Consider the following 18,450-nt stretch of genomic DNA (forward strand, 5'->3'; position numbering starts at 1 on the left):
ACAAAAGCCAGAGAAGTTGAACAAGGTCCATGCAAGATTTGAAATGGCTTCATCCAGCTTTCAGGAATTCTCAGATAATAACCCAGAAGATGAAGTGGCTCACGGCAGATGGCATTACGCCATGGTGTGGACTAGATTCCAAGAGGTCCCTAAGGGGACACTCGAGTTCCCTGAAGCTCTCCCATCCAAGGGAAGGCTAGTTCAGAGGCCCCAGGAGGCCCCGACAAGCGCACGTCAGCTGAGTGTCCCCCCCGACCCCATCCAAGGGAAGCCTATCCGTCAGACTGGTGACAGCCTGCACTCCAGACCAGTCATCTGGACTTCCTGTGCCTCAGTTCCATAGAAATGAGAATGTTCACCTCAGTAAGACACTATTATTTGCAAACAACATATTTTTACAGGTTAAAGTACAAATCACTAAATATCTTTCTATTTCCTGCCTATAAGTGGAGTTGAAAGCATTCCATTTTCTCAGTGTTGCTGTGTCTAAGTTCATATGTAATCATGATAATCACAACGGGAAAACCAGGAATTAGACAATGATGGTGGTAGTGCCAATGCTCACTTCCGCCCGACGTGTCCATAGGCCATGGAATGAAAGGTTTTGCAGATGACATTGCTGGGGAAGACTAGCTCGGCCTGCTTTGCGATGCTCTTGTTGAATGTCACATACAGAAACCTGCTCTCAGACCACTTCTCAGCATACTTGACCAGGGTAGAGGTCTTCCCGGTGCCTGGGGAAGCCAAGAGGAAAGGAGGTGACCCTCTGACCAGGAAAAACTGTTCCAAAGGATGTCCTAATCAGGTCTTATCCATGCTTATCTTGCCTCTTGCTTGAGACCAGACCGTGACAAGTTTTTCAATACTGGTAAGGTGTAGTGAAAAGAGCGGCAGATTCTAAGCCAGATTAACCTGGGCTGGGATCGTGGCTCCTGGTTCTAGCTGCGCAGTGAAGGACGAGCCACTCGACTTCACTGACCATCAGTGTACTCCTCAGCCATGCGTGTGTAATGCTGACCTTGTAGGGTCTGGCAGGATAAAGACAATCATCAGGTACCCAACAGAGGGACTCAGTAAGAGTACCTATTGCTGGCCTAGGCATCAGTAATGCTTCAATGGCAAGAGCATGCAAGTGAGACTCAAGGATGCTTCTGGCCCATTCTGAGCTCTCCAGTGTGCCCTGTCTCTCCACCATTCGTTCGTTCAGTTATCATTCACTTAACAAGTACTTATGAGCACCTACTCCACGCTCAGCTGTATGCTAAGCACTGGGAGTATGTTAAAAAAAAAAAAAAAACCATAAAGCAAGGTTCCTGTACTACAGTCTCATTGGGAAAACAATACCAACACAGTTGAAACAATGAGAGTATAATGACAACGCAGACCAAAAAAAAGAGTATGAAATTGGAAACAAAAAATCTCACCTGTAAAAGAAGAAAAATAGTACCTCTTTCCCTATCTAACAGGGCTACTGTTGTGAAGATTAATGACACGGTGCAGAAGTCTTTATAAAATGTGTGTGTGGGCTATACTTATTAAATAATTGGGCACCAAATAGTTAGTACAGATGATTAGTTACAATAAGAGTTCAGAGATCACATAGGACTTAAATGGCTAAAGAAGCCTCCACCAAGAAGAAACAGCAAAGCTGGGAGTCAGACAGACCATGACAAAGAAGGCAGGCGGGGGGAAGGCATGCTCTGGGAGAGAAACAGACCTAGTTATGAATTCTAAGTCCTCCACTTAATTGCTTTTAACCTGGGGCAAATCATTGTAATTTCTCTGAGCTTCAGATCCTTATCTATAAAACAGAGATAACTAACCAACCTTCCAGAATGTTGTTAGGATTTAGCACAGTGCCAGGCACTGACTGAATGGTTGCTATTGTTTGTTTGTAGGACATTTAGGCAGAAAAGAAGCAGGAAGGAATTCCAGGTAGAAAACAGTATGGGCAAAGGCTCCGACAAGAGGATAACCAAGTACTTTAGGAGACCAAAAGTACAACTAGTTGACTAAAGCAGAATTACAGACGGCATATTTAGGAATGTAGGTTAGAATCCAATGCAGGGAGAGCCTCCCAGACTTTACCCGACAGAAATCAGGGAGCTACGCAAACACGGCCTGCCTCTCTGTGAACAATCAGTGCCGGGGCATATACAATGACAAATGATAGGCTGGGTCAATCCTGGTGGTATCCATCCCACAAACTCATTCCTATGAATTATCTGTCCAACCAGGAGCTCCAGTGTGGATGCTCCCTGGAGTGGTAAAACAAAAACAAAAACAAAAAAAGAAAAAACCAAGCATTCCTTAACTGCTTTTAAAATTATTTCATTGGGACGCCTGGGTGGCTCAGCCGGTTAAGCGTCTGCCTTCGGCTCAGGTCATGATCCCAGGGTCCTGGGATCGAGCCCTGCATCGGGCTCCTCGCTCAGTAGGGAGCCTGCTTCTCCCTCTGCCTGCCACTCCCCCTGCTTCTGCTGGCTCTCTGACAAATAAATAAAAATAAAATATTTTTTAAAAAGTAAATTCATTAATTAATTCAATTAAATTAAATAATTTAACTGCAGTAGTCGGATAATAGACAAAGGTAAAGAAATCCTGGCAGGTAGTAGGGAAGAGGAATGCAGGGATAAGATGCATGAACCTGACTCTAATCCAGGAATGCTGAGCTCCCTTACCTGCAAATGCCATAATCTTTACCACCTGGAGAGGTTCCATCTTATGGCTCAGAATCAGCTGTTGTTCATGTGTAAGTTGGATGGCTGTTTTCTTGCTATAATCATTACAGAAGAGAAATTAGAAAAATAAAAAGAAATTCCAAAGACCAGGAGATGGACTGTCACAAAGCAAACAGGCAGATCGGAGGAACAAAATTAACCAAATGAAAGGCCTCCCCTTGGGGTGGTAAACATGTTCCAAAGCTAGTTAATGATGCTGGTTGCATACTCAGGAAATTTACTGAAAATCGCTAAATTGTACAATTAAAATGGGTGAATTTTATGTAATGTAAATTATACCTCAATGAAATTGTTAAGACAAAACACCTCTCCTCCTTAAGTATAAGAAGGAACCGAGAATAGAAGACAAAACACATACACACACAAACCCCTATATACATACCCTGGCCAAACTGATGGTTCCTCTTTAACTTGTCTGGCCTGAGTACAGGAATTCTCCTGAAGATACAGGCAATAGAAAATGTTGTAGTGAATCCTAATAGGGAAAAAGCAGATTTAGAGATTTTCAAATTAAGTCACAATCTCTATCTTGTTTTCCCTTAGATGTATTTGGACTCCTTACCATTTCTAAAAAGAAAATACCTACCACTATTTTATGGAAAAAAGGAAAGAAGGAAGGAAGGAAGGAAGGAAGGAAAGGAAGAAAGAGAGAGAGAGAGAGAGAAAGAAAGAAAGGAAAGAAGGAAGGAAGGGATTTTAAATATACCTAGAGCTGACCAAAGCCCTCTTGGAAAGCCCAGCTCTGGAAAGGTGCCTGGCTCCTGTACGTAATGGCAAAGGAGAGAGACCAAGACATGCTATTTGGGGAACAAGGCACTAGCTGTGACCCTAAGAGACAAATAATCATAAAAGCACTAAGAACCAGCTGAGGGGCGCCTGGGTGGCTCAGTCGGTGAAGCACCTGCCTTTGGCTCAGGTCATGGTCCCAGGGTCCTGGGATAGAGCACCGCATCAGGCTCCCTGCTCAGTGGGGAGTCTGCTTCTCCCTCTGCCTCTGCCCCTCCCCGATGCTTGTGTGCTAGCGTGCACGTGCACCCTCTCTCTCTCTCTGTCAAACAAATAAATAAAATCTTAAAAAAAAAAAGAACCAGGTGAAAACAAATGTAAATTCCACTCCGAGTAGTGCGATTCTTGTTCGACATCAACCTTTCTTTCTGTCATCTTTCTCAGACTCCTTTGCTCTGCTCCCTGCTTCTTGTAAGGTGATAACTGGTGTAGAAGCGTGAAGAACATTCTATCTTTAAAGGTCCCAAAGGAAGGGTGTTACACAGAGAACAAGATATGACCAAGGACTGGAAAGGAAACAGCCCGCAAGCCACCAAGAGGGGCCCAAGATGACACGGGAACAGTCAGCAGAGGCCCCCAAAATGGGCAAACAGCCTGCTAAAAGCCACTCCAAAGCTCTCTGGGTTCACAATAACCCCAAACTCTTCTCCCTCCATCACCAACTGCCCACATTTAGCGCATTGCTCCCCATCCCCAGAGTGAAAGTGATCTCTGAGCACAAACACCTTTAATAACACAACACTTCAATCTCCAGCCATATTATCTCCAGGTAAAGCATGAAGAAATACATGAACACAACAAAACTCAACATATCCTACCCTCCATTCCTCCTCCCTGTCCTTGTGAACATGGAGAGAATCTGCAGGTTCGTATTTGCGCTTAAGGACGTTATTCACCCTTTGTGTATTTGTCTTGTCCCATGCCTCGATGCCGTGGTGTGGGATACAACATAACTGACATTAAATAAACTGAAGCATAACTCAGAAACACAGCAAATACTCTGACACTTCTGGAGCATGCGAGTTCCATGCCTGAACTCCACCAAGGACGACTGGGCCACAGCTCACATGGCGCCCCCAGCCATGTTCCTCCTAAGGCTCATGGATTCCAGAGAAAGGAAATCCCCTCTGGGCCTTCTGCTTCTCCAGGAAGGGCGGCAGCAGCACACCACCCACCTCCAGGTCGGGGATCAGGGCCCTCTGAGAGCTGCCCTTCACGGCTTGGATTTCATTCTGACCCCTTGCCGTGGCCTACGTCAGCTTCCCTCGTCTGGCTGCTGCCGGCCTCACGGAACCCTGGGCCGGTCTCCCTCTTCTTCACTACAGTCCTGCCACACCGGACCACTTTTCTCTTCTTGTATATACCAAATTCATTCCCGTCTTTGGACCCTGAAATTATCCACACCTTCTGCTAAAAGCTCTCCCCTCAAGTCTTAAAATGTCATTTTAAAACTGACATTCAGGTGTTACTTCAAATGTTACTTCCTCAGAGAGGCTTTTCCCCACCCAGTCTAACGTAGTGTTCCCCACCTCCCCTGCCGGTCACCCAGTTCGTTTTCTTTGTACCAATTTTCACTCACTACAATGTTCTTGTTTAACGCACTTACTTACGCAGTACCTGCCTCCCCTCCCTGGAACACACAGTCCACGAGGACTGGAATAGCGGCTGCCTCATTCACGGGGCGTCCTGAGTGCCCGAAAAACGATCTGACACGCAGCACGTGCTTCAGATCTGCTCTCTCCCAGCTGCCCTGTGCACACCTGCTGGCGAGTGAAACCACGACGGCCACTCCGAACGAAACACCCACGTGCTAGAGACGGGAAGGCAGGAGAGACTCGGCCACAATGCTTACATCTCATCCCAAGAGAGCAACAGAGGAGCCAAATCCTAATGCTTCCTTAGGAAAATAAAGCCACGTAGGAAGAAGGAAAAGGCTCCTTTTAGCGAGGGGACGTCAGGTCAGGCTGCAGCAGCCTTGAGTGTCCGCCTGCCTCAGCGCCGTTTCGCAGCCGGACGGCACGTGCTGTTCGCAGGGCACGTCTGGTTCTCACAGCGCCTTCCCTTTCCCGCCGCGAGCACGGGGCGGGGGCCCTGGGACATCCACGGCTTGCCCAGCGCGGGGCCTTTCTGTCTTCCTCCCACCGCTTTACCGGTTGCTGATGTTGACCCCCTTCTCCCTCATGGCGTAGAGAAGCACAGCGATGCAATACAGGGTCTCAGTGATGTCTGGCATGGTCACGGTGGAGCTGGGCCTCCGGAGGCAGAACAGCAGCTGCTGGATGTCATTCACGCTGCTGGACAGGAGGACGATGGCCGCTACCAAAGCCCACACGTTGACACCCTGTGGAGGGAGGCGGGCCGGGGAGAAAAGACCCAGAACACGACTAATAAAGCCGCATCAGACAGCCAGCAGAAGAGCCAAGTCTCAGACTGCCCGAGCCGAGGGCAAACTTCCCACAGGACTTCTGGAAACACTGCAACCTTTCCTCTCAGCCTGGATTCCTTTCTCCTCATCACTTCTGGATTTGAGTTCTTAGTTTTCTTTCTTAAACAACATTAATAAAGGATCTAACATAGGACCTTGCCTAGAGAGGATACGCCCACCTCCCCACCATTCCTCTCCAGGTCGGTGTGAGCCCTCGGGTCCACAGAGACTCAACAGGTCAGAGCAAGCTCACCGGGCAATGCAGGGAAGACGCAAAAGAAGACAGCGGTCTCTCGGGGACAAAACCAAGACTGACAACTCCCGGGCATTAAGACATCAATCTACTATTTACTTCATGGTATTATTTAAGTTGATTGATATTTTAATTAACTAATGTTACTCAGATGTTTTAATTATCTTTAAACTTCTAATGTTTCAATTAATATTAAATAAATGATTGAAAATTTCTTATTATGGACACAGTATACTCATACTCGAGTAGTATCTAAGAAAATGTTCATGAACGTGGAAATAGTCAAATACTGGAAAAGTATCTTTCTCATTCTTCACTTTACTACAAGTATCCCGGTTATAATTTCAGGGTCCTCTCACTCCACCCATCTGTGAAAGCACTCTCCCCCCACTATCACCAGCCATCACTTCACTAAAGACAGAAAGACGAAAATACATGGCTGGATTTGCAACTCTCTGCAGGTTGCAGAACACAGGCTGAGGGTGCACGTAGCTTCCAAGATAAAATTTAAGAACCCCTGATCTAGATAAGGAGCCACAAGACCGAGTCAGGTACAACTGATGAGTCACTGAACTCTACCTCTGAAACTAATAATATACTGTATGTTAATTAATTTAAATAAAATAAAATTTTAAAATAAATAAATAAAAATAAAAAAAATAAAAGGTCATCTGTCATATCAACACCCAAAGATATGGGAATGGTCAGCATTTTAGTGTCTTTTCATCTTATTATATATAAGCAGTAAATAAATTTTATTTTTTTTACCAAAAAAAAAAAAAGCTAAGTCAGGAAACTGAAGACTATTTCTAGCTTCCCACTGACTCATGAGTGTTTGTAGAAGAACCTTCATTTCTCTGGTTCTGTCAACAACCCAGCGGTTGATAATGCAATGGGTTACCTTGTAAAGAAATTCTTACTAATCAAAGCTTTCAGAGGCCAGATGACCATCCTCTGTTGAAGATTTCCTCCACAGAATGGGAAATTGGATTAAATGCTTTTGAAGATTCCTTCCCAACTGAAGAATCTATAACAATGTGGCCTGTTATTTCCATAATGAGACCAATGACAAGATTAAGGCTTCAAAGCAGAGATTAAAGGAAGATTGTGAGGGGCACCCGAGTGGCGCAGTCGGTTAAGCGTCCGACTCTTTGATTTTGGCTCAGGTCATGACCTCAGGGTTGTGAGATCGAGCCCGGCATTCAGCTCTGCACTGGGCATGGAGCCTGCTTAAGATTCTCTCCCTCTCCCTCCGCCCCCCCCCAACTCCCTCTCTTATAAAAGAAAAGGGGGCGGATTTTGAAAATACATCTAAGTGACTTAATCGCCACTATACTTTCTCGAGAGGAGAAAGGGTGTCTCCTCTGCCTGCAATCCCCCCCCCGCCTCTTCACTTACGGCAGCCGCCACATAGAGATCAGGGAGGTGCTGACGCACGCATGCCTCTGCCTCAGGAAGGAGGAGGTGGTCCCTCAAACTCCACAGCACCCGTCCAGGGTCCACGCTGGGGGAGCATTTAGTCGTGGCCGTATAGCTGTACGACATTCACAGCAGAGTCCGTGAGAAAGGGGATCCTAAGTACTAATACATGGGAAGGGACTTCCGAATAGGTCTTCCTCCCAGTAGAAAAGCCAACTCACCGGATGAGATTCAGCACACATAAGTCTGACTCCTTCTCAATACCATAGTTCAACAGGATGCCATCCACTTTGCTCACAGCTTGCTCTTCATTCATCAGGTATCGATGATACAGCTTTTTCCAAGGAATGAACTGAATAGTTCAAAAAAAAATGCACAATAACATGCAGGCAATGGCCATGAGACAGCAGATTAAGCCACAAACATATGGACAACCTTCTGACACTTGAAAAGCACGTACAGCTCACAATTCAAAAGCTGGGCAAGTAGGGTAGAAACATTACACACATTTTGTCTGGAAACTGGGAGAATTGGGTGTTGGTTTCGGTTCCAACACTAACTTGATATAGAGTCTGGGAAAAACTACTGTGATTTCCCTCGTCAGGACACTAACAACTCCAAGTTTCAATGAAGATCAAATAACATGAGAACTGTGGCTGGGGGCACCTGGGGGGCTCAGTCAGTTAAGCATCACCTTCAGCTCAGGTCATGGTCCCGGGGTCCTGGGATCGAGCCCCGCATCAGGCTCCCTGCTCAGAGGGAAGCCTGCTTCTCCCTCTCCCTCTGCCCCTCCCCACCAGCTCGTGCTCTCCTCTCTCCCTCTCTCTCAAATAAATAAAAATAAGATCTTTTTTAAAAATCAAAAACAACAAAAAAACCCACCAGTGGCTGTACTAATATCAGACAAGAAAAGGCTCTGTATCAAAAACTATTCCAAGAGAAAGGAGATTATATAATGATGAAAGGGCCAATTCACCAAGAAGATATAACAATCATAAAATCAAATGTACCAAATATCAGAGCTCCTCAATGAAGGAAGCAGACAGACAGAACCAAAGAGAGGAACAGACAGCAACATGATAGTCCTAGGAGAGTTCAATACTCCACTTTCAAGAATGAACAGAACAATCAGACAGAAGATCAATAAGGAAGCAGAGGATGTGAACAACAGAAGACCAAGGGGACCTAACAGATAGATACTGAACATTCTACCCAACAACAGCAGCATATACAGTCGTCTCAGGTACATGTGGAACACTCTCCAGGACAGATCACATGCTACGCCACAAAAACAAGATGAACCCGGAGAGGGAGACAAACCATAAGGAACTCTTAAGCATAGGAAACAGACTGAGGGTTACTGGAGGGGAGGGGTGAGGGGATGGGGTAGCTGGGGGATGGGCATGAAGGAGGGCACGCGATGTGATGAGCACTGGGTGTTATTATATAAGATCGATGAATCACTGACCTCTACCTCTGAAACTAATAATACATTGTATGTTAACTGAATTTAAATAAAAATTTTTTAAAGAAGAAAAAAACAGATTTTAAAAGATTAAAGTTATAGAAAGTATCCTTTTTGATCACTATGGAATGAAACTAGAAATCAGTAGCAGAAAGAAATCTGGAAAACCAGGGGCGCCTGGGTGGCTCAGTCATTAAGCGTCTGCCTTCAGCTCAGGTCATGATCCCAGGGTCCTGGGATCGAGCCCCGCATCGGGCTCCCTGCTCGGTGGGGAGCCTGCTTCTCCCTCTGCCCCTCCGCCTGCTTGTGTTCCCCTCTCTCGCTGTGTGTCTCTCTCTGTCAAATAAATTAGAAAATTAAAAAAAAAAAAAGAAATCTGATCTGGAAAACCCGCAAGTATGTGGATATTAAACAACACACTCTTAAAACAACCAATGGGTCAGAAAAGAAATCATAAGAAATTAGAAAATACCTTGAGACAAATGAGAACAAAAATACAGCATACCAAAACTTATGAGATGAAGTGAAAGCCATGCTCAGAGAGAAGTTTATAATTGCAAACACCTGTATTAAAGGAGAAGACCAAAAATCAACAACCTAATTTTATACCTACAGGGACTAGAAAAAAAGCTAGCAGAAGGAAGGAAATAATAAAGACCAGAGATAAATGAAATAGAGAAGAGACAAACAAACAAACAAACAAACAAAAATCAATGAAACTAAGAGTTGGTTTTCTTAAAAGATCAACAAAATTGGGGCGCCTGGGTGGCTCAGTTGGTTAAGCGACTGCCTTCGGCTCAGGTCATGATCCTGGAGTCCCGGGATCGAGTCCCGCATCGGGCTCCCTGCTCAGCGGGGAGTCTGCTTCTCCCTCTGACCCTCTTCCCTCTCATGCTCTCTATCTCTCGTTCTCTCTCTCTCAAATAGATAAAATAAAATCTTTAAAAAAAAAAAAAAAAGATCAACAAAATTGACAACCCTTTCAGTAGACTAAGAAAAAAAGAGGAGATTCAAATAACTGAAATCAGAAATGAAAGAGGGGACATTACAACTGAAACCAGAAATAAAAGGACATGCACAAATTGGACAACCTAGAAGAAAGGACAACCCAAGGCTGACTCATGAAGAGAGAGAAAATCTGAACAGACCAATAATAAGTGACTGAGGGGGTAACCAAAAACCTCCCCGCCCAGAAAAGCCCAGGGCCAGATGGCTTTACTGGAGAACTAACTGAGCATTAATTCCTTCAGAAGAACTAGTATCATTCCTTCTCAAACGCTTCAAAAAAAACTAAAGAGGAGGGAGGACCTCCAAACTTATTCTATGAGGCTGGCATAACCAGAGAAAGCCAGAGAAAGATACTATGAGCAATGAAAAGAAAATGAGAGTTATGGCAGATCACCAGAAATAAATATGTCGCATCCTTGTTGATGAAAAACAGCATCAGTCGACCATTTCAAGACGTAAATATAAGCTGGGGTGGCCTTCCCCAGATCTTCTCAAGCAGAATGGAGAAAACTCACTTATCCCCATCTGTGACTACTCAGTTCACACGGGAGACATCTCAGTTTAGTGGGAAGAAATACTATGACACAAAAGACAGTTCACATCCAAAGGCAGAAGAACAGTTCTCAGAAAGTAGGAGACAAGACCTCAAGCAAAGAATGAAGCAAGAGTGATAAGAAATTTCATCCAAAACCTTTTGTGCTTAGAAGAAAAAGGTACTAAGTCTTCATATGTCTACCTTGCACTCCATCCCTAAATTAATTTTTTTAAAGATTTTATTTATTTGAGAGAGAAAGAGAAAGAGAGAGAGATTGCATGAATGAGGGGAGGAGCAGAGGGAGAAGGAGAGAGAATCCCAAGCAGATTCTGTACTGAGTGCAGAGCCCAATGCAGGGCTCAAACCCATGACCCCGAAACCACAACCTGAGCCAAAACCAAGAGTCCTAGACACCCAACCAGCTGAGCCACCTAGGCGCCCCTCCATCCCTAAATTTCTAAACTTCACTATATTTGAAGGGAGAGTTCATCTTTATTTGTAGGGTTTATCCCCAGTGGCTAGTCTAAGGGATATCATAAGCCAAGCAACACATGCTCCCAGCCGTTGGATTTACCCGTGAACCCACAGCTGGGAGGGAAGAAGTGTAACTGAAGCACCAACAGAAGGGCAGGGCACCAGAGTAGTGACAGGACAGAGTCAGCACTAGAAGTCTCTTCTGAGAGCATGGGCTGCCCACTGTATCAACAGCAAGAGGGACACCAGGGTGATTCCACACAAGACTCATTTATGAATCACCTACTGTATATAAAATATCATGAGGCACAATGGAGACTGCAAAAACAAACAGGACCAGCAGTCTTCCATCCATGAACCAGTAATTTAAAAAGAAGGAAGGGGGACACCTGGTGGCTCAGTCAGTTAAGTGCCCAACTCTTGGTTTTAGCTCAGGTCATGATCTCAGGGTCATGAGATCAAGCCCTGAGACAGCTCCGCGCTCAGCACAGAGTTAGCTTGAGATTCTTTCCCCTTCCCTCTCCCTCCCACTCTGCTCCTCCCCCTGCTTGCTTACACTCTCTCTCTCTCCCTCTCTCTCTCTCTCAAATAAATAAATAAAATCTTTAAAAGGAGGCGGAACATTCTCTAAACTGTAATACAGAAAGTGATAAGCCTCAAACAGAGGTATAAATTGCTACAGAAGCACAAGGAAGAGAAAGTGAGAAATTTCTATTTCACTTTCCTAGGAATACAGTGAAGCCTTGAAGACATGAGATGTCAACAGAGATACGAGGGACCCTTTACATGGCGCGGGGGTGGGGAGGTAGCTGGACCAACCTACAGAGGGGAAGGAATATGCAGACTGGCTGGGATGCACAAAATCACTTGTGGTGGACAGAATACAAGGATATGCTGAGAGGCGGGCAATGAGGCTGTAAACAAACACAAGGACAAACATGGAAAGCCTTAAATGCCTCCAGGGAATTCGGGTATTATTCTGGAGGCAAAGGGAAACTACCATTTCTGAAGAAACAACAGAATCAGAGGTCTGTTTTAAGCGAAGCTAACCTGTGTGCTTTTCGAGAAAGCATCACAGAGCCACAAGCGTTCTACGTACCAGCGGATCACTGATGATCTCTCTCCAAAGGTGGCACACTAGGCTCACATTCCAGCAGAGATCTTCCACGGGGAGGAAGGCGAAGATGTGCCTGAGGACTTCACTGGGCAGGCTGCATATGTGGCTCTGGGGTTCCTGGCAGGGCAAGGTCCCAAGAAGCCCATAATAAGAGTCAGGAATGGGATCAGGACCAATGTCCTCCACTTCCTGGCCAGGTTCTCCAGACTCTGCGGAGCGCCGTGACAGAGAGTCCTCGGCTTCTTGCCTGGCTTCCCTGGGTCTTGCGCACGACAGGGATAAACGATGCCGTGGCGTCTTTTTAGAAACCCCATCCCACTGACTGGTCCCTGTCCCTTGATTTCTGTCATCCTCAAAGGACCGAGACCGCTTCCTTGCAGGCAGAGCAGACCCCGACGAGCCCAGTCTTACTTCTGCATCACCTTCCTGAGGCAGGGCACAATTGCTCTCTGCAGCGAAGATCATTTCCCCCTCCGAGTCCTTAGAGGTGTCCTGGCCCACAGAATTGCTTTTGGCCATGTCATTGATGCACCGCTGCTGGCCGGCTGGGAAGAATTCAGTGTTGTATCTTGGACATCCTGGACCTGGACAGAGAACCCACACACAATGAACAAGACAGGAAGGACCGCCGACCCTCTGCTGATCCAAAGGGGAAAAGCTCATGAGAACAGGGACAAGGGTACAGCTACTGGCCAACTGATTATATGTATGTAGCTTAGTCCAGAAAATACTTGTTTGGCTCTATCACGTCGTCAGACACACACACGGGAAGGGAGGCAGACACCAGTCTCCAGATGGTCTGAGGAGCACGTTCTACCTTACAGTATGTACAAACTGAACACCCGAAGGGACAGACAAAAAGTCAACAACCGCTCACATGAACACACCCACTTACGAGAACTCACTTCTCCTGCGCGTACTCATACGACACAAAATCTAAGTTTGCTTAAGGAGAAAAGAAAATGCTTCAGGTTATCAGGATTCAGGAAAACCCACTCTTTGCCTCCCTTAAAACCCTTTTAATTTATTTTTATCTCCTCCTGTGAAGCTAACACATTAACTGATTTTAAAATAAAAAGAAGGGAGTCAGAATTCCCTTCACGTGATGGGGGTGATACCTAACCTAGGCCACACATTTATTCAATAGGCGTTCATTCAGCACCTATAATTCTGAGACAAAGAGAAAGTGAAACATGGCCTATACACTCCCTGATCTCAGACTGTCATGCACTTAAGGGAGTCCAAATGCTGATTTCATGCATCACCACTGCATTTTTAAGCCCTATCGTAGAACGCCAGTGAAGTATTTAAATGCCTCATCAATATATAACAAAATACATGGTTCCTTCCTGAAGTGGCTGTAGCCGGAACTCTTACTGTGGAAAATGAGAGAGTGGAAGAAGACTAGGATTAGCCTTTAATAGAATTCATAAGATTTAATATTTTTTCTATGTTAGAGGGAAAAAATATAACTGATCCTGGGGCAATCTGATAGAAACCCAGGGCTTAAAGGCAACAGATCTGGGTGAAATCCTGTTATTTTCTAATTGTGGCATTCGATCACACCAACATCCACGAAGAACCCGCTACGTGCTCAGTGCCAGGACTCCACACGGAAATGTACACACGCTGACAAAGTCTCTGTCACTGAACTCACGACACAGAGAAGTTGACTTCTACACACAAAACAAACAAAATATCACCGAGTTTAAAACTGCCTCATACATTGGTTATGGTAGTTCCAAAACGTGACAAACACGTATTATAATAGCTAGATGACTAGGTAGGATTTGAGTTGGATTCTGAAATTAAATATATCAAAGGGAAATAAGGCAATCCGGATTCTCCTGATGGGTATTACTAACAAAAGTAGGAATTCGTTTGGCACCTAGATGGGCGAGAAGAAAACCAAAGTGCCAGAAGTAGAATTTGCATGTAATTAATAATAAATACCAGGCGACGGCAAGTCCGAACTTGCGTCCATAATAGTAACAGGGAAACACTTCATGGCAGGTGCTGAGCGGCAGGACAGAAAACGGAACTCAAGGATATTAACTTGACGCTATATGTTCCAGCCGATCTGGAAGAAATAACACCTGAAGGCAAGGAGAAGGGGCCCTGCAGCAGCAGGGCACGAGGTGACAAAGGGCACAGTCCACCGTGAAAGCACGGCATGGGGGCATTTTGGAGCAAACTAATGGCACAGTGGGCTCAGTGACAGACCACTAGAGAGGAGGAGCAAGACGCTGGCGCACGTCTTCCACCACGCTGTGGTACAGCAAGCTAACGCAACTCGTTCTGCCACGTTTTCCCGGGGCTTTGGCCAACCGCTACCATAGGATGCCATTTTCACGGAAACTCACAAATAATGAAAAACGTGTCAAACTATTGCAACAGGACTACAAGATCACAGCAGCAATATTTACAAATACCAGGAGATAGTCAAAGGTCACACACACTACAGATTTGGAAATGCAAGGTATTTTTGGAAGACATACCCCTAGTCCCTCTTTTTGTTCTGGGTCTAGGATAGAGACCATGGTTCAGGTCTCTGTTGGTCCATCTTTGACCGAAGGGCTGGGTCACAGCCAAGTGACTCCGAGCCAAATGTTGGCAGTCGATGGCCGTAAGGTGCTTCCGTCTCACTGTTTTGTACCAACGGGCAGAAGAAATAGGACACTCGTTAGTTATCACCAACTCTACAAGTGAGCCAGCAGCTTATACTTAATTTTCAGGAATCGAGTGACTGTGGACCACCCCAGCCAGCCCTTTCCTTCTTGCCTATATTCCTATCCACTTTTAGTCATTTCCTAATCTCTTAGTATTTCCTCCTTAGAATTTAAAAATCTTAGGAGAGCCTGGCTGGCTCAGTCAGTAGAGCATATGACTCTCCATCTCAGGGTCGTGAGTTCAAGTCCCAAGCCCCGCACTGGGCATAGAGCCTACTTTACAAACAGAATTTAATAAATTCTTTTATTTATTATACCTTCTGGAAGCCCTGGTCGTGAACTCTTTATTCAAAAAGAAGTTGCCACTAATGTGTAAGTTGAGATCCGACATCTTTTCTTTGACTTCAGCCAGGCCATTTATATTCCCATAATAACCGTAAGTATTTAAGAGCTGGCTACAGCTTTGCAAAAATAAACCCACTCATCATCCCCGGTATACACTAGCTTCTCCAAGTCTCAGAAGCAGAACGCAGTGACTAATGAGACAGTCCCTGTAAATTCCTGGAGGGGACCACCGTGCATGGCTCTCAGCCCCCAGGGCATCTCCATTCTAGCACTGATGTAAGGGGAAGGACTGATGCTCCCAAGCAGAAGAGAATCACACCCACTCTCGAGGATTTTCAGGAGGAAATTTCATACCCTCCCTTAGCAACGCATCGCAGCAGCCACTGTGCCTAGAGTTCTGTCCCAGAGTATTGACACAGGTAGCTCCGGATTAGTCATTGTGCATCAGGTAATTCCTTTTCATATCTAACCAAGACTTTCCTGTTTCTGTGCCTGTTAACACGTGTAAGATCTAGCTACCTCCTTCTGGCATTAAATAGAACGGTTATACTAAACGTTAAACATTTTGAATAGTTACACTTTAAAAAAGAAAGGAGGAGGAGAGGGAGGGCAAGAACAGACACAACACGGTGAGAGTCACCTTTACAGAAGATGGTCAAGAAACAGTAAAACCCACCGCTGTCAGTACCGTGTTTTTACAGGTCCTAAAAATACTCGAGTACATTCCAGTGTCAGATGCCAGAATCTCACTCAACATCTCAGCATGAAAATGTCTAAAACCAAGTCACTGATGGGTATGACGAGCACAATTTACTTTTTTTTTTTTTTTTTTTACCATTAATCCCCCTCGGCCCTTAGCTTCCGCAGAAACAATCCTTCCAAATTTCAGTTCATTCTTTCAAGGCTTAAACAGAAGTTTTAGAACAAAAAAATCTTCATGAATATTTTAAAACTTAAAATAATGATTTCTACATGCAAAAATAGTTGCACAAGCCCCTCTAAAAGGATGCTAGAGCCCTTCTACTATGTGAATTTAGAGGCTAGAGGCAGAGACAGAACCATGAAGCACGGAGCCGTTGATACAAACACGCCCAGAGGGATCAAAGCAGCAAGTGTAGCGAGAGGAAGGGGCACCAGTGTGAGCCCTTGGCCCACCACACAGCAGCTGCCAGACCTCAGGACACTTACCTCTCTAAGACTTGGAGGTGTTACAACGTTTAAATGAGAAAATACACCCACAAACAGTTGTTGAACTATAAAACCCCACACAAATATACCCCTCTGCTTACTCTACTTAACAAAGCTTAGCTATGACTGATTTGCAAAAAACACAGAAATAACTTTCAAATTATAAAGACGCCACCTAATGGTAAGACATGAAGTGCATTAACAGTCCAATCACAACCATGTCTGTATTCCTGGGAATATCTTAAAAAAAAAAAGTAATATAACTTAATTACTTATTATAAACAGAAAATATCCCCTCCAGTTTAATGGTTTTATAACTGATTTTTTCGTTGCTGTTGAATATATTCCTTGACACTAACAACCAAGAGTCTTATTCACACTTAACAGAGGCAAAAAATGAATGTGCACTTTGTCTACATTAAAAAAATAAAATACATTTGAAATTTTCTACATTGAAAAAAAATAAGCCCAACGTCTGATTATTCTTTTTTTATATACAAGGCACGACTTGACCACTTCTGCCTCAAACCCTTCATATTACAAAGTCAACAACTTAATTATTTTCCCCAAATGGGGACTCCAGTCAGACTGGCAAAAAGACAGAAGGTAGAAATACAGTGACCCTTCCAGAACACTGACAAGTCCTGGCCCCTAATTTGGGTGCTCCAAGCACACTTGGTTCAACTTACAGTAGCAGCTGCAGATTTCCAACCAATAAACCCACTAACACTGCAGATCCCAAATATGTGACTGGTCTTTGCTTCTCTGGCTCTTCAAATACCCCCAACTGTTTCAGAGCTGGCAAACAGAACGTCTAGAATTAGAACAGGAGGTAACAGCAAAAAGCTACTAATAGACAATATCTTATTTAACGAAGGTGACGGTCTATTGCCAAACTGGCCTGGAGAGGAAAATCTGTCGTGGATAAAAATCACAAAGGAATAAGATTAACATCAGGGGCGCCTGGGTGGCTCAGTCGTTAAGCGGCTGCCTTCGGCTCAGGTCACGATCCCGGGGTCCTGGGTTCAAGCCCCGCATCGGGCTCCCTGCTCAGCGGGAAGCCTGCTTCTCCCTCTCCCACTCCCCCTGCTTGGGTTCCCCCTCTCGCTGTGTCTTTCTCTGTCAAATAAATAAATAAAATCTCTAAAAAAAAAAAGATTAACATCAAACCACTCAAATCCATACGATCTAGGGCCTTGGGGCCAGTGCAGACCTGCTTAGCTTACTGGGATGAGTCGGGTAACAGAAGACGTCTAACAGACGGTAGAGACACAGAACCAGTTAGAACACTGGGGTCTGTCAAGGGTTTAGATGCCCACTCAAATCTACAATAGACCCTTAAATTCAGCTTTGGCAAACTGTTAAACAAGACAGTAGCTGACAGCAGGTGTGTAGAGAAGAGGTACTGAGACAGACGCCACGCACCTGGGAACTCTTTCTGTAAAAAGTACCTAAGAATGGCTTTATCCCAGCCCTCCCCAGCTCTCCCCAGCCAGCTATCTGTAACGATGTGCCACAATGAAAACATGGGAGGCACTGATAATGACCATCAACTAGTGGGTAATGTCCTAATCACACGCCCAGGCGTCAGTCAGTCAGTCAGCTGCTCCCAGTATTCTGTCTTTTCCACTACTGTACCCTCTGAACTTGGCACAGTACCGGACACATGGCACCCGTTCAGTGAACGCTGAGAGAGGAGAAGGAGAAGACAGCAGGGAGCGTGGTAAGGCCGGGGGGCCCAGGACCCCAAGCTCCAGATCACTAGGAATTTGCTGCAGAACTGCTCTCAGAACTGTTTTCATGGGGAAACTGGCAAGGGCAGACCACATGAGAAAACATCAAGAACACCCAAAAGGAATAGTTTTTGGAAAACTAAGTTACATGGACAGAGTAGGCTCTTATTTACATATTTATTTTGTAAAATACACCAGAATCTTAAATGTTTGTTGAGAAGGTGAAATGCCTGCAGAAATCTTACAAAGGCACAAGAGCAAAAGAAAGACCTAACAGGAGTGAGCAGAATAC

The 18,450-nt window shown here is 45.0% G+C and overlaps 1 protein-coding gene across 3 annotated transcripts in view; it reads right to left on the minus strand.

Moving 5' to 3' along the window:
* The window catches only part of FBH1 (F-box DNA helicase 1), a 52,491-nt gene that overhangs the window by 26,530 nt on the left and 7,511 nt on the right, over positions 1-18,450 (minus strand). The window contains exons 1-9 of one of the 3 annotated variants that reach the window (XM_028114607.2): positions 14,722-14,868; positions 12,635-12,807; positions 12,206-12,340; positions 7,846-7,976; positions 7,604-7,739; positions 5,678-5,868; positions 3,124-3,216; positions 2,682-2,776; positions 566-734 (exon numbers count right to left, since the gene is read on the minus strand). In XM_028114607.2, the coding sequence (XP_027970408.1) occupies positions 566-734; positions 2,682-2,776; positions 3,124-3,216; positions 5,678-5,868; positions 7,604-7,739; positions 7,846-7,976; positions 12,206-12,340; positions 12,635-12,742 (1,058 nt within the window). In that variant the 5' untranslated portion in view covers positions 12,743-12,807; positions 14,722-14,868. Of the gene's footprint in view, positions 1-565; positions 735-2,681; positions 2,777-3,123; positions 3,217-5,677; positions 5,869-7,603; positions 7,740-7,845; positions 7,977-12,205; positions 12,808-14,721; positions 14,869-18,450 lie in introns of those variants that run through there. The other 2 variants (XM_028114606.2, XM_028114608.2) reach the window with 2 other exon arrangements.

The sequence above is a fragment of the Eumetopias jubatus genome, unplaced genomic scaffold, assembly GCF_037043125.1.
Source record: "Eumetopias jubatus isolate StellerSeaLion01/CBP00866 unplaced genomic scaffold, mEumJub1_p1.0 scaffold_8, whole genome shotgun sequence".
Lineage (NCBI taxonomy): Eukaryota > Metazoa > Chordata > Mammalia > Carnivora > Otariidae > Eumetopias > Eumetopias jubatus.